The sequence below is a fragment of the Symphalangus syndactylus genome, chromosome 14 (assembly GCF_028878055.3).
Source record: "Symphalangus syndactylus isolate Jambi chromosome 14, NHGRI_mSymSyn1-v2.1_pri, whole genome shotgun sequence".
Lineage (NCBI taxonomy): Eukaryota > Metazoa > Chordata > Mammalia > Primates > Hylobatidae > Symphalangus > Symphalangus syndactylus.
In genome coordinates this window covers 43,032,462-43,046,201 of record NC_072436.2, presented here as the reverse complement: position 1 = coordinate 43,046,201, position 13,740 = coordinate 43,032,462, and the positions used below count along the sequence as shown (strand labels likewise).

The 13,740-nt window shown below is 41.7% G+C and overlaps 1 protein-coding gene across 5 annotated transcripts in view; it reads left to right on the top strand.

The window, feature by feature from the left end:
* The first annotated feature begins 376 nt into the window (after positions 1-376).
* The window catches only part of LOC129463202 (E3 SUMO-protein ligase RanBP2), a 63,577-nt gene continuing 50,213 nt past the window's right edge, over positions 377-13,740 (top strand). For 3 of the 5 annotated variants that reach the window (XM_055243840.2, XM_055243839.2, XM_055243838.2), the window contains exons 1-4: positions 377-570; positions 9,530-9,597; positions 11,188-11,299; positions 11,733-11,885. In XM_055243840.2, coding sequence (XP_055099815.1) covers positions 499-570; positions 9,530-9,597; positions 11,188-11,299; positions 11,733-11,885 — 405 coding nt within the window. In that variant the 5' untranslated portion in view covers positions 377-498. The remainder of the gene's footprint in view (positions 571-9,529; positions 9,598-11,187; positions 11,300-11,732; positions 11,886-13,740) is intronic. The other 2 variants (XM_055243841.2, XM_055243842.2) reach the window with 2 other exon arrangements.

The window sequence follows — 13,740 nt, the reverse complement described above, 5'->3', positions numbered from 1 at the left end:
TAGATATGAATTTAAAAATGTATGTATGCTTTGGTATTCACACATGTCCGATGCAACGTATTTAACCAGTCATCTCCAGAAACGTTGTTCTAATTTACACGTTCACCAAATTGGCCTGAGTGCTTTTATCTTCCAATGCATTGCGCACTTATAATCTAGAACAAGCGACCAAAACGCTTAAGAGCCCATCACGCAAACTGTTACCTGCTGGAAATCTACGCCTTACGCTGCGGATGCTGGCGGCCGAAATCTGATCCCGGCTTGCCAAAACACTCTCAGAGCCCAGGGCGCTGCCAAGAGCCTGGCCGAGTGCAGCTCGAGCGCCGACGTCGCCAACGTGGCGCACAGTGCTGACGCAGTACGCAAGTTCGCCGAAATGGTCCTCCGCCGGCTACGCCGCTGCGTCACTGGCTTGCAGGCGCTTTCCTCTTGCAAGTGGCGACTGCTGAGGAGCTGAGCGCTGGTCTCACGCGCCTCGGGAGCCAGGTTGGCTGCGCGATGAGGCGCAGCAAGGCCGACGTGGAGCGGTACATCGCCTCGGTGCAGGGCTCCGCCCCGTCGCCTCGAGAGGTGAGTGGGTCTCGAAGAGACCGACGGCCTCGACCTGGCCGGGCGGCGGCCTCGCGCGGCTCAGGCGTCATGGCTCCCAACGGGCGCTGCTCCCTGGCGCGCTCTGTTGAGGCGCCGGCCGGCTAGCGCAGTCCTGTGGGCGGCGTGGCGCTTGCAAGTGCAGGGAGAGTCGTTGGGGGGACCGCGGTGGGCGGGAGACAGTTGGCGCCGGCGCTTCCTCTTTCTCCCGGCTTGTTCCCGACGGTGCTCGCTCGTGGGCCCGCCCTGGCCCGGGCTTTCTGGCCGATTGCGCGCCGCGTAGTACCCGCGCGGCCTAGTTCTCGGGGGCTTGGGCACCCGGGTGCTATATCGGCGGGTTTCTTCCCATCTTTTGGACATTTACTTTATATGCTGCGGCGGAGGTCGTACCTCCTTGGCCTGGGGTAACCCAGTGGGGACTGACGCAGCTCCGGGGTGAGCTTTGGCGGCTGTGTCGAGTGACAACGTAGGCATGTCAGCGCGGACATTTGCAATGGCCCGACGGCGCAAATGACACGGGAAGTCCCCCTGTTTTGAGTATGAGGTGTTTGTCGCTGTCCGTTTATAAGGGTCCAGCTCCACTCCACTCCTCGTACTCACCTTCTTCGCCCCGCTCCCCCCGCCCAGAACACTTTGGTAGCTGCCTTTGCTTAAAAAAAAAAAAAAAAAAATTCTAAAGTTCTTACAAATCGTTAGTATGGCTTACAATTTTTAACCTCTTCCACAAACGTTTTTAGGGTATTTTTCCTCTTTACAGGTAAATAATGTGATCTATTTTGGATTCAATAAGACTTTAGTAACTGGATCTAAAGAGTGATGGAAGAAGCTTTTAAAGGTGGATGTGCACAGAATCTTGAGTCAGTTTGCTTTGGCTTGAATAATCACAGCACTGTCGTTTATAAGCTGGGTATTTGGAGCCAGTTACACTTTTCATCCATACATGGAGTTGTAACATTAATAGAATTTGATAGGATGATCCACTTTAAACATTTAGGGTTGTGCTTGACACATAGCACTAAATGTTAGCTACAAGTCACTGTTTTTATTGTTGATGTTAAAAGGATATTGGCGGGGCGCAGTGGCTCACGCCTGTAATCCCACCTCTTTGGGAGGCCGAGGAGGGCGGTTTGCCTGAGGTCAGGAGTTCGAGACCAGCCTGGCTAACATGTTGAAACCCCGTCTCTACTAAAAATACAAAAAAAAGTTAGCCGGGCGTGGTGGTGCACGCCTGTAGTCCCAGCTACCCAGGAGGCTAAGGCAGGAGAGTCGCTTGAACTCAGGAGGCGGAGGTTCCAGTGAGCCGAGATCGCGCTACTGCACTCCAGCCTGGGCGACAGAGGGAGACTCCAAAAAAAAAAACAAAAAAACCTGAAACTCACGGATGACCATGATTATAATAGTAGCACAATTGTGTCTCTTATCATAACTAAGCATAGGTTATCTTATTTTGCACTTCCAGCAACCCTGTGGATATTGAGACCTGTAGAGATTTAAGATAGTTGTTCAGGGTCAAATAGGTAGTGCAGCAGAATTTTGGCAGTGGATCTGATTTAGTTTCTCTTGGGAACAGTGGAGTAAGTTACGGTCTATTCCTCCAGAGAAGAAGGATAGATATCTACTTGTACATTGTAATTTCAAACTGCTAGCATAGTATAAATATGAATGTGATGATGGAGTCTAAAACAGACCTTATTGAGGGTTCCTGTAACTCTGGAAATTAAAGACTTTAATTTTTATGTTATTTTATTTTTTTTGAGGTGGGGTCTCACTCTGTCACCCAGCTGGATGCAGTGGCGCTATCTCGACTCACTGTAACTTCCGCCTCCCCAGCTCAAGCGATCTTCCCACCTCAGTCTCCCGAGTAGTTGGGACCACAGGTGTACCCACCACACCTGCTGTTTTGTTTTGTTTTGTATTTTTGGTAGAGACTGGGTTTCACCATGTTGCCCTGGCTGTTCTTGAACTCCTGGGCTCAAGTGATTTCCCCACCTCCACCTCCCAAAGTGTTGGGATTACAGGCATGAGCCACTGCACTGGCCATTGTTTTATTTTTGAGACAAGGTCTCTTTCTGTCTCCCAGGCTGGAGTGCTGTGGCAGGATCATGGCTCACTGCAGCGTTGACGTCCTGGGCTCAATCCTTCCTCCCACCTTAGCCTCCTGGGTAGCTGAGACTACAGGCATGCCAGCTACAGGCATGCGCCACCAAGCCTGGCTTTTTTCTTTAATGTAGAGATGGGGTCTTACCATGTTACCCAGGCTGGTCTCCAACTCCTGGGCTCAAGTGATCCTCCCGCCTTGGCCCCAAGTGCTGAGATTACAGGTGTGAGCCACTCTGCTCAGCCTGATTTTTTTTTTTTTTTTTAAACAAGCTTTAAAAAAAAAAAAAAAAAAAGCAAGCTTATTCTTAGTGGAGACCTTGGCTTCCAAAAGATTAAAAACCACTGGTCTAGACAGAAGTTAGAATGTTCTTTCAACTACATAACTTTTCCATTAAATAAAGTGGAGTGGTGGCAAAATTTTGAGGATTGGTTGTTATGACCACCTCTCTCTTACACTTAGAGTCTTTTTTTTTTTTTTTCCCCAAATTGAAAGTCATTTACATTAGAACCTGGGGGTTTCAGCGGAATATGGATTAGCTAGTGAGTAACTTTGGAACATGTGAAGCTATTCTGTAAAGTTAGGTTTGAGTGAAATGACAACAGGGTGCTTTGGATAGAAGGTAAAGAATGGAGGGAGAAGAGGCAGTGGCTGTGAAGAATATGAAGAGGTTAGTATTCTCCCCCAGTTTGGCAGAGGCTGGCCATCTGTGAACTGACCATGCTTTCTAGAATGTCTGAGTTTTGGAGTGTGATGATGTGTCTGTATATCATATCTTTCTAGTCTTCCATTGTGCTTTCATTTGTTAGTCTCTTTGTTTTTCCATTTTTCTACTCCCTCACATGTGCTTTTGCCCTTCTTAAAAATATTCTTCGCCTGTAATCCGAGCACTTTGGGAGGCCGAGAGACCAGCCTGACCAATATGGTGAAAATCCGTCTCTATTAAAAATACAAAAATGAGCCAGGCGTGGTGGCAGGCGCCTGTAGTCCCACCTACTTGGTAGGCTGAGACAGGAGAATTGCTTGAACCCTGGAGGCAGAGGTTGTGGTGAGCAGAGATTGCGCCACTGCACTCCAGATTCTGTCTCAAAAAAAAAAAAAAAAAAGAAAAGAAAAAAATATATAATTCTTTCTCTAGTTTTTCTTTTTCCAGATGGCTTCTGTTTAGTTTTTCTATGTTCTGTCAAGTTGGTTTCTTATTCTGCAGCTGATTCCTACTTCTCAAAGGCTACTTGACAGCTCTTATTTTTATTTATTTATTTTTAGAATAGGGTCTTGCTGTGTTGCCCAGGCTGGCATCAAATTTTTGGGCATAAATGATCCTCCTACCCCTGTTTCCTGAGTACCTAGGACTACAGGCAGGCACCTTTGACAGCTGTTAGTTGTTTTTTCTGCCCTTTACATCTATACTTCATACTTCTGAGTAACACACATATATACTTTTGTTATTTTTAATTCCCTTTCTCCCATGTTAGACATTTTCTTTTCTTTTCTTTTTTTTTTTTTTTTTTTTGAGATGGAGTCTCACTCTATCACCCAGGCTGGAGTGCAGTGGCGCGATCTTGGCTCACTGCAAACTCTGCCTCCCGGGTTCACGCCATTCTCCTGCCCCAGACTGTAGCTGGGACTACAGGCACCCGCCACAACACCCGGCTAATTTTTTTGTATTTTTAGTAGAGACAGGGTTTCACCGTGTTAGCTAGGATAGTCTCGATCTCCTGACCTCATGATCCGCCTGCCTCAGCCTCTCAAAGTGCTGGGATTACAGGCGTGAGCCACTGCACCCGGCCCCATTTTAGGCATTCTGTACTGGCTTTCTATTGTGCTCCTCCAAAACTGTGCTCAGACACTTTGGTTTGCCCCTCATTCTCTCAGTGCTGTTATTGCAGTTTTTGTTTAAATGAATATTTAACATTTATATAAATATAAGGTAAATATTTTTGCATTTGAATTGCCCTTGTTGTGCAGTTTTGTTTTTTCCTGGACTGAATAATTGCTTTATTTTTTGGTTTGCTTGTATGTTGTGTTACTATTTGTTTACTTAAACTCAGCAATTTAAACTCTCAAATGTGGTCAAACTGGTCACTTAATCCCATCAATTTCAGCTTAAAACATTGATTGATTGATTGATTGTCTGTCTACCTGGAATACCCTTACTAACTGACTCCTCCAACCCGGATTGGTTTTTCTTCCTCTTTGCTACACAGCTGTGCTCTTGGGACTTCCCTTTATTATCAATTTGAGAATTCCCTTCATCTTTTTTCTGAGTTAGACCCTTTGTTTCTTGTATCTCATGTCCTCTTGATTTACTTTTTTTGTTTTGGTGTAGCATAGTCTCACTTGCTTTGAGGAAAAGTGGATGAGAGGTTTTTTTGTTTGTTTGTTTTTGTTTTGAGACAGTCTTGCTCTGTTGCCCAGGCTGGAGTGCAGTAGCATGGTCTTGGCTCACTGCAACTTTCCGCCTCCCAGATTCAAGCGATTCTCCTGCCTCAGCCTTCCGAGTAGCAGGATTACAGGTGTGTACCACCACGCCCAGCTAATTTTTTCTATTTTTAGTAGAGATGGGATTTCACCATGTTGGTCAGGCTGGTCTTGAAACTAATGGTATGCCTGTAAAACGTCTTTACTTAATTTAGTTGATCATTTGGTTATCGAATTCTGAGTTTGAAATAAATTTTTTCTCAATTTTGAAAGCATTGCTCCATTTTCTAGAAGTTCTGTTGTTAGAAGTCTGATGAGATTCTTGTTCTTGGTAACTTAAAGGTTTTCTGGAAATGTCTTTTCAGTTGGGAAACTCATTTCTTTCAGTTCTGTAGCATTTCTTGTATTATTTCTTTAGCCATTTCTTATCCTTTTTTTAATGATGTTTACCTGAAAGCTGGAGTTTCTCTAATTTTTCTCTTATTCTCCTCCTCTTTCGTTTGTTCTGCCTTTTGAGAGATTTCCTTACCCTTAATGTTCCAGGGGAAGAAGATTGGGGAACTCATGGTTCAGTATCTAGACTTTTCCTCATTGTCCTGTATAATCACAGCCTTCACCCTTGTTGGGACTCCACAGATTTGGAGCTGATCAGATGGGTTTGTTGAGAACAGCAGCTTTTTTGGAGGATTTTAGGGGATAGGAGATTCATTTGACTGTGCAAGATGGGCGACAGAGCGAGACTCCGTCTGAATTTAAAAAAAAAGAAATTTAGAACTGCATAATGAAAAAGTAGGCCACAGATACTAAGTTTTGGACAATCGCAATTACAATTACATCTCTATCTTACTGTGCAAGATAGAGATGATGTGGCATCTCTTAGGGTCTTACTGTTCCTGTTTTCAGCCCTCCGTCAGTTCTTGATATTTGGCAGCTTAAGTGAATTCAGGTATTTGCTTATAGTGACATCTGCTGTCATGGAAAGAAGTACTGCTTGAATCAGATACTGTCCTGTTTACATAACATGGGCTCTGCTCTTTCCTAGTTGTATATCTTTAAACAAGGCATTTACCTGCTTGAGCTTCAGTTCCCTTGTAAAATGAGCAGGATAGAGGCAAAAGATCATATAGAAGAATAATTTATAAAGTTGTTTAATTATCTTAAGATTGTCTAATAACATAGTTGGAAGCAAAGAAGGTAATGGAATTATTTTTCTATTATGTTTTGGCATTGTACCTTGAATCTGTTTCTTCATTTTGAAAAGGGGGAACTGGCTGGGCACGGTGGCTGACGCCTGTAATTCCAGCACTTTGGGAGGCAGAGGAAGTCAGATCACGGAGGTCGAGAGCTCGAGACCATCTTGGCCAACATAGTGAAACCCCCATCTCTACTAAAAATACAAAAATTAGCTGGGCATGGTGGCGTGTGCCTGTAGTCCCAGCTTGTACCCGGGAGGCAGAGGTTGCAGTGAGCTAAGATCGCGCCACTGCACTCCAGCCTGGCGACAGAGCAAGACTCCGTCTCAAAAAAAAAAAAAGGAAGGGTGGAACAAGCCTTGTTCCTTTACGTGCTGTCCTATTGTGTATTATTTTTGTTAAGATTGCTTATAGTTCTTTTTTTTTTTTTTGAGACAGAGTCTTGCTTTGTCGCCAGTGCTGGGATTGCAGGTGTTAGTTTGGCATTGAGCAACGTTTTGTAATTTAAGCATACAAGTCTCTCACCTCCTCGTTTACGCTTATTCTCAGGCATTTTTTTCTGTTAGATGCGGTTGTAAATGGAATTGCTTTCTTAATTTCCTTTTCTGATTGTTCGTTGCTGGTACAGTAGTCCCTTCTTATCCACAGTATTGCCTTATGTGGTTTTACTTACCTGCGTCACCCGTGGTCCAAAAATATTGAATGGAAGATTATATAAATAAACATTTCATAAGTTTTAAATTGCAAACAGTTCTGAATAACATGATAAAAATCTCACAGCCTCCTGCTCCATCCTACCCAGGACAGGAATCATCCCTTTGTCCAACATATTCACGCTGTATGTGCTCCCCACCCTCTGGTTACATACTAGCCATCTCAGTTATCAGATCAACTGTTGGAATATTGCAGTGGTTGTGTTCAAGTAACCCTTATTTTATTTAAAATGGCACCAAAGAGCAAGAGTAGCGATGCTGGCAATTCACATATGCCAGAGAGAAGCCATGCAGTGCTTCCTTTAAGTGAAAAGGTGAGTTTTTGACTGAGGAAAGAAAAAAGATCATCTACTGGGGTTGCTAAGATCTATGGTAAGAACATATCCATGAAATTGTGAAGAAGGAAAAAGAAATTTGTGCTAGTTTTGTTGTGACACCCCAAACTGCAAAAGTTACAGCCACAGTGTGTGATAAGTGCTTAGTTAAGACGGACAAGACATTAAATTTGTGGGTGGAGGACACAAACAGGAAACATGTTTCTTTTTTTTTTTTTTTTTTTTTTTTTTGAGACGGAGTCTCTGTCGCCCAGGCTGGAGTGCAGTGGCGCAATCTCGGCTCACTGCAAGCTCCGCCTCCCGGGTTCACGCCATTCTCCTGCCTCAGCCTCTCCGAGTAGCTGGGACTACAGGCGCCCGCCACCATGCCCGGCTAATTTTTTTTTTTTGTATTTTTAGTAGAGACGGGGTTTCACCGTGGTCTCGATCTCCTGACCTCGTGATCCGCCCGCCTCAGCCTCCCAAAGTGCTGGGATTACAAGCGTGAGCCACCGCGCCCGGCCCAGGAAACATGTTTCGATTGATGGCAACCTGGTTTGGTACTATTCATCGTTTTGGACATTCACTGCGGTCTTGGAATTTCAAAAATAAGTTGGTTGAGTAGCTGTATACTCTTTATCACATGGATGGAACATAATCTGGTTGTATCAGCACTTTTTTTTTTTTTTTTGAGATGGAATCATTCTGTTGCCCAGGCTGGAGTGCAGTGGTGCGATCTTGGCCCACTGCAGCCTCTGCCTCCCAGGTTCAAGCGATTCTTTGCCTCAGCCTCCCAAGCAGTGGGGATTATAGGCGTGTGCCGCCATGTCCAGCTAATTTTTGTATTTTTAGTAGAAAGGAGGTTTCTGCATGTTGACTAGGCTGGTCTTGAACTCTTGGCTTCAAGTGATCCTCCCGCCTCAGTCTCCGAAAGTGCTAGGATTACAGGTGTGGGCCACCGCACCCAGCCTGGTGTGTATCAGCATTTTGGACTTTGGAGTTTATGTGACCAAGGAGCCAGGCTGTGGACCTTGTTTATTATTTGAAGAATTCAATATTTATTTCTACCTTTTTGACTCCTTGACTGTAAAATACTGATCTGATCTGTAGAGAGAACAGTACATGGACCAGGGAATCCTCAGTGCCTTAATAGATCCTAAGTACTTACTTCTTATTTCCCATAGAGGCTTACACATGGTAGGAGAAGAGATTTCTGGAATACCTTTCCTCCCCAAAGAAAGCTGGTTTCTTTTGTTTGTTAAGTGAGAGAGTGGTACCACAGGGTTTCCAAGATTTCCAAGGCTGATGAAAAATTCTTAATTTCTGTTGTCTGCTTGTCTTGCTTTCTTGAATTTATTTTTTGTATGTATGTACTTATTATTTAGAGAGAGGATCTCCCTGTGTCACCCAGGCCGGAGTGCAGTGTCACAGTCGTAACTCATGGCAGTGTCAACCTCCTGGGCTCAAGTGATTCTCCTTCCTTGGCCTCCTGAGTAGCTAGGAACACAGGCATGCTCCACTATGCCTGGCTATTTTTTCCCCCTGGAGACAGGATCTTGTGTTGCGCAGGCTGGTTTCAAACTCTTGGCCTCAAAGCTAGCCTCCCACCTTGGTCTCTGAAAGTGCTAGAATTAAATAGAATTAAAGATGTGACCAACTGCACCCAGCTTATTTATTATTATTATTATTATTATTATTATTATTATTATTTTTGGGAGATGGAGTCTCACTCTATCGCCCAGGCTGGAGTGTAATGGCACGATCTCAGCTCACTGCAACCTCTGGCTCACTGCAACCTCCACCTCCTGGATTCAACTGATTTTCGTGCCTTAGCCTCCTGAGTAGCTGGGATTACAGGCACCCGCCATCATGCCTGGCTAATATTTATATTTTTGTAGAGACAGGGTTTCACCATGTTAGCCAGGCTGGTCTCAAACTCCTGACCTCAGGTGATCCGCCCACTTCTGCCTCCCAAAGTGCTGGGATTACAGGCATGAGCCACCACACCCAGCTCTATTTTTTGTTTTATGATAGGAAATTATAAAACATGGAATTATGCATTTTTCAGGCTTTAAAAAAAACTGTTAAGTGAATGAAAACGGCGTATTTGAACGTAAACTTAGGACAGATTTTTACTACTTTTGAAAAAATGTTGGAAAATATTTCTGTATGAAAAGTAAAACAACTTTTAATTTTTTTTAGAAGTCAATGAAAGGATTCTATTTTGCAAAGCTGTATTATGAAGCTAAAGAATATGACCTTGCTAAAAAGTAAGTGCAAACTAACATGTATTCGTTTTTTTAAAATCAATGCCTTTTCTCATTTTCTTCTTTGAAATAGGTAAAAATATGTTCTTTAGTAGTTCTTCCTAAGTGTATTCTGGAATAAGGAATTTATCACTCAGACTGATGCTAAGGCCCAGCCTAGATTCCATTGAGATTGAAACTGTAATTAGTGTTTTTTGCATGCTGCTGCTTGTTTATACCAAGGGCAAGAAATTGTTTGGCTTAAAACACTTTTTCTAAAAATTGTCTTGTGTTGGAGTAAAAGAGGACCATGCCTATATCTTAATTTATTTTTGGTTAGATATCTGATACCTTAATCAGATGGAAAATAGCAATGAATAAAAAATTAAACTGTAATTGTAAGGCAGGAGAATAGCTTGTATAAAAGATCTTTAACTGACATAATATGTGATGCTCTAAGGCTCTATCCTAGGGATAAGAAGCTTGGTGATTCTGATTTCCTGACTTGGAGTGGATTAAAGCAGGAAATTAAGAGGGAGGCAGGCTTTTTTTTTTTTTTTTTTTTTTTTGAGGCAGTTATCTGTCTCTGTTGCTCAGGCTGGAGTGCAGCAGCTGGCTCCATCTTTGCTTGCTATAGCCTCTGCCTTCTGGGCTCAAGAGATCTTCCCACCTCAGCTCCCCAAGTAGCTGGAGATACAGATGCACACCACCACACCTGGCTAAGGTTTGCATTTTTTGGTAGAGACAGGTGTCACTGTGTTGCCCAGGCTAGTCTTGAACTTCTGAGCACAGCAGTCTGCCTGCCTCAGCCTCCCATAGTGTTGGGACTGCAGGTGTGTATTACTGCTCTCAGCTGGGAGGCAAGCTTTTAAAGGCATCCAAAGGAAGATGGAAATGCTGGTAAGAAAGGAAAATGATGGTACATAAATTATGTAACTAGCAGCACTGTGACTGTTAACTCTTGTACCTTTTTAATGTGAGACTTTAATCCCTTAGTTTGGGTCTGGCTTAATTTCTCTGATCGTAATACTGTCAAGGAACCTAGAGGGTATTTACTTATTTTAGTTGTTACTTGATTTGAGAAATGGAAATTTCCTGTATTTGGTACTGTAATAAGTAATTTTTCTTGTGTTCGATTTTAGCTGGATATAGTACTGTTAGAAATTACTTTCTTGCTTAAAGGGTAAATATATTTCCCTTTGTTGTTTGGGAAATTGTTGCTCTTTAGTATTTCGCATTATGGTAACTTTAAAAATGTTTACTGTAATCACTTCTAATTTATTTGCAAAACTGTTAGTGCTTTACTAAAATGTGATCAGGAAGAAAAAGCAATTTATATGTTCATTTCTTATGTGTGGATAACACTGGAGAAAAATTTGGTAAATGTGACATTTAATGGTAAAATGAGTATGTGGTCAACTCTATGTACGTGTTTTTAAGTATTACCCATTTCTTTCTATGAATACTTTTGAGTTACCTGCATAAATAGTGGTAGTCTTGAGTAACAATATAAACGAGTTTAGTGGTTGTTTTGGTTTAAGATACATTCTTCGGTTAGCATTTAAAAGTACAGTTCTAAGTTTAATTTACTTTTGTATTACTTTTAAAAAACAGATACATATGTACTTACATTAATGTGCAAGAGAGGGATCCCAAAGCTCACAGATTTCTGGGTCTTCTTTATGAATTGGAAGAAAACACAGACAAAGCCGTTGAATGTTACAGGGTAAGTAATAGGATTCAAATATAGCCTTTGCATAGCCAAACACATGATGCCCAGAGAAATTTATATAAGTAAGTCAAATATATTTTATGAATATCATAAAACAGTCATTGGTATCATAGTCCAATTACGTGACACAGCTTGGAACAGATTTAGAATTGTTTAACACCTATAAATTGTAAATCTAACACGGTCAGGAATGGTGTTCTTTTGTGTTTTTTGCATTCAAATGACACAAATATAATTTTTATTTGATTCATTTCCAGAAAATTCCAAGACACTTTTATTTTAACACCTTTGAAGTAACGTGTTTTCTCTAGAAGTAGAATTTAAGGGTTGGAGTGAGAATTTTTTAACCTTTGTATATAAGTATATATACTCCTACATACATACATACAATTTATTTACTAATCTTTAATTTCTTTTCTGATATTAGCGTTCAGTGGAATTAAACCCAACACAAAAAGATCTTGTGTTGAAGATTGCAGAATTGCTTTGTAAAAATGATGTTACTGATGGAAGAGCAAAATACTGGGTTGAGAGAGCAGCTAAACTTTTCCCAGGAAGTCCTGCAATTTATAAACTAAAGGTAAACAAACAAAACATAAAGGGAGAAAACTTAAGACATAACCATTTCTGGCCGGGCGCGGTGGCTCACGCCTGTAATCCCAGCACTTTGGGAGGCCAAGGCAGGCGGATCAGGAGGTCAGGAGATCGAGACCATCCTGGCTAACACAGTGAAACCCCGTCTCTACTAAAAATACAAAAAAAAAAAAAAAATTAGCCGGGCGAGGTGGCGGGCTCCTGTAGTCCCAGCTACTTGGGAGGCTGAGGCAGGAGAATGGCCTGAACCCCAGGGGGCGGAGCCTGCAGTGAGCCGAGATCGCGCAGCGCCACTGCACTCCAGCCTGGGAGACAGCAGCAAGACTCTGTCTCAAAAAAAAAAAAAAGAAAAAAGACATAACCATTTCTAATATTTGGAGTTTAAATTACTTTTCAGTAGCAAACCTTAAGCCCAGGTGTTTGTGTTTCCTTTAAAATTTTTCTTTTCTTTCTGAGCATCTGCTGTCTTATTAGGCATTGTTATACTTTATAAGTGACATCTCATTTACCCTTCTGGAATAATTAATATTTTAGAGATTTTACAGTTTAGTAGCTGTAAACTAAGTAAAGCTAAGATATACATTAAGTTCTGTCTGGTATACAATTTTTGCTTCATTAAGTGAAAATTACCTACAGGATGACAATTTAGGGATATTTTAAAGAAGAGTTTTCTACTAACTATTGTCTGAAAGTAGAAGGGATTATATTTTGAGATAGTAAGGTTTTCAAGCAAAAGATAAAAGGTAGTTTCTGTAGTATATAAGACGTAATTACTAAAAATGACAGAAAGTTCTTGCTAGTGTGTTGACTGGTCCTGATATTCTTTATAGAGTAAAATACAGTTTACTAAGTAACTGTTCTGGAGAAAATCTACACAAATATGTTTGGCCAACATTTAAAATGTATATTGTAATGTTTTATATATTAATGTATACTTTACTGTGTATGTACAATATTAAATTATAAATGTATATTTGCCTTTAGCCTCCTCCTACCCCCATTATATATGTTTCTGATAGAAATTTAAAAAATTTTAATTTTGAAATAATTATAGATTTTTTTGCACAGGCAGTTGCAAAGATTGTACAGAAAGATCCTATATGCTACTTCATTTTTCCCCAGTGCTTATACAGGTTGAGCATTTTAAATCCGAAATCCTAAATGTTCCAAAATCTGAAATTTTTTGAGCACTGACATGATGCTCAAAGGAAATGCTCGTTGGAAAATTTTGGATTTCAGATTTTTAGATTTGGGATGCACTACCTACTAAGTATCCTGCAAATATTCCAAAGTCTGAAAAAATTCAAAATCTGAAATACTTCTGGTCCCAAGCATTTTAGATAAGGGACGCTCAACCTGTTTAACCCGACCAAAGCACAATATCAAAATCAGGAATTTTGTCATTGGTACAATGTGTATGTATAGTTTTCTTTCATTTTATCATGTGTAGATTCATACCACCGCTGCCATCAAGATACAGAACTACTCTGTTACCACAGAGATCTTCCTCATGCTACCCCTTTTGTAGTCATGCTACTTACTTCTGTTCACTATGCCTGACCTCGGGCAGCCATTAATCTGTTCTCCATCTTTATACTTTGGTGATTTCAAAATGTTATGTAAATGTCATCATGAAGTGTGTGAGTTTTTTTTTCCTTTTTTCATTTTTTTTTGAGACGGAGTCTCGCTCCGTTGCCCAGGTTGGAGTTCACTGGCGCGATCTCGGCTCACCGCCACCTCTACCTCCCAGGTGCAAGCGATTCTCCTGCCTCAGCCTCCCGGGCAGCTGGGACTACAGGCACATGTTACCATGTCCCGCTTATTTTTGTGTTTTTAGTAGA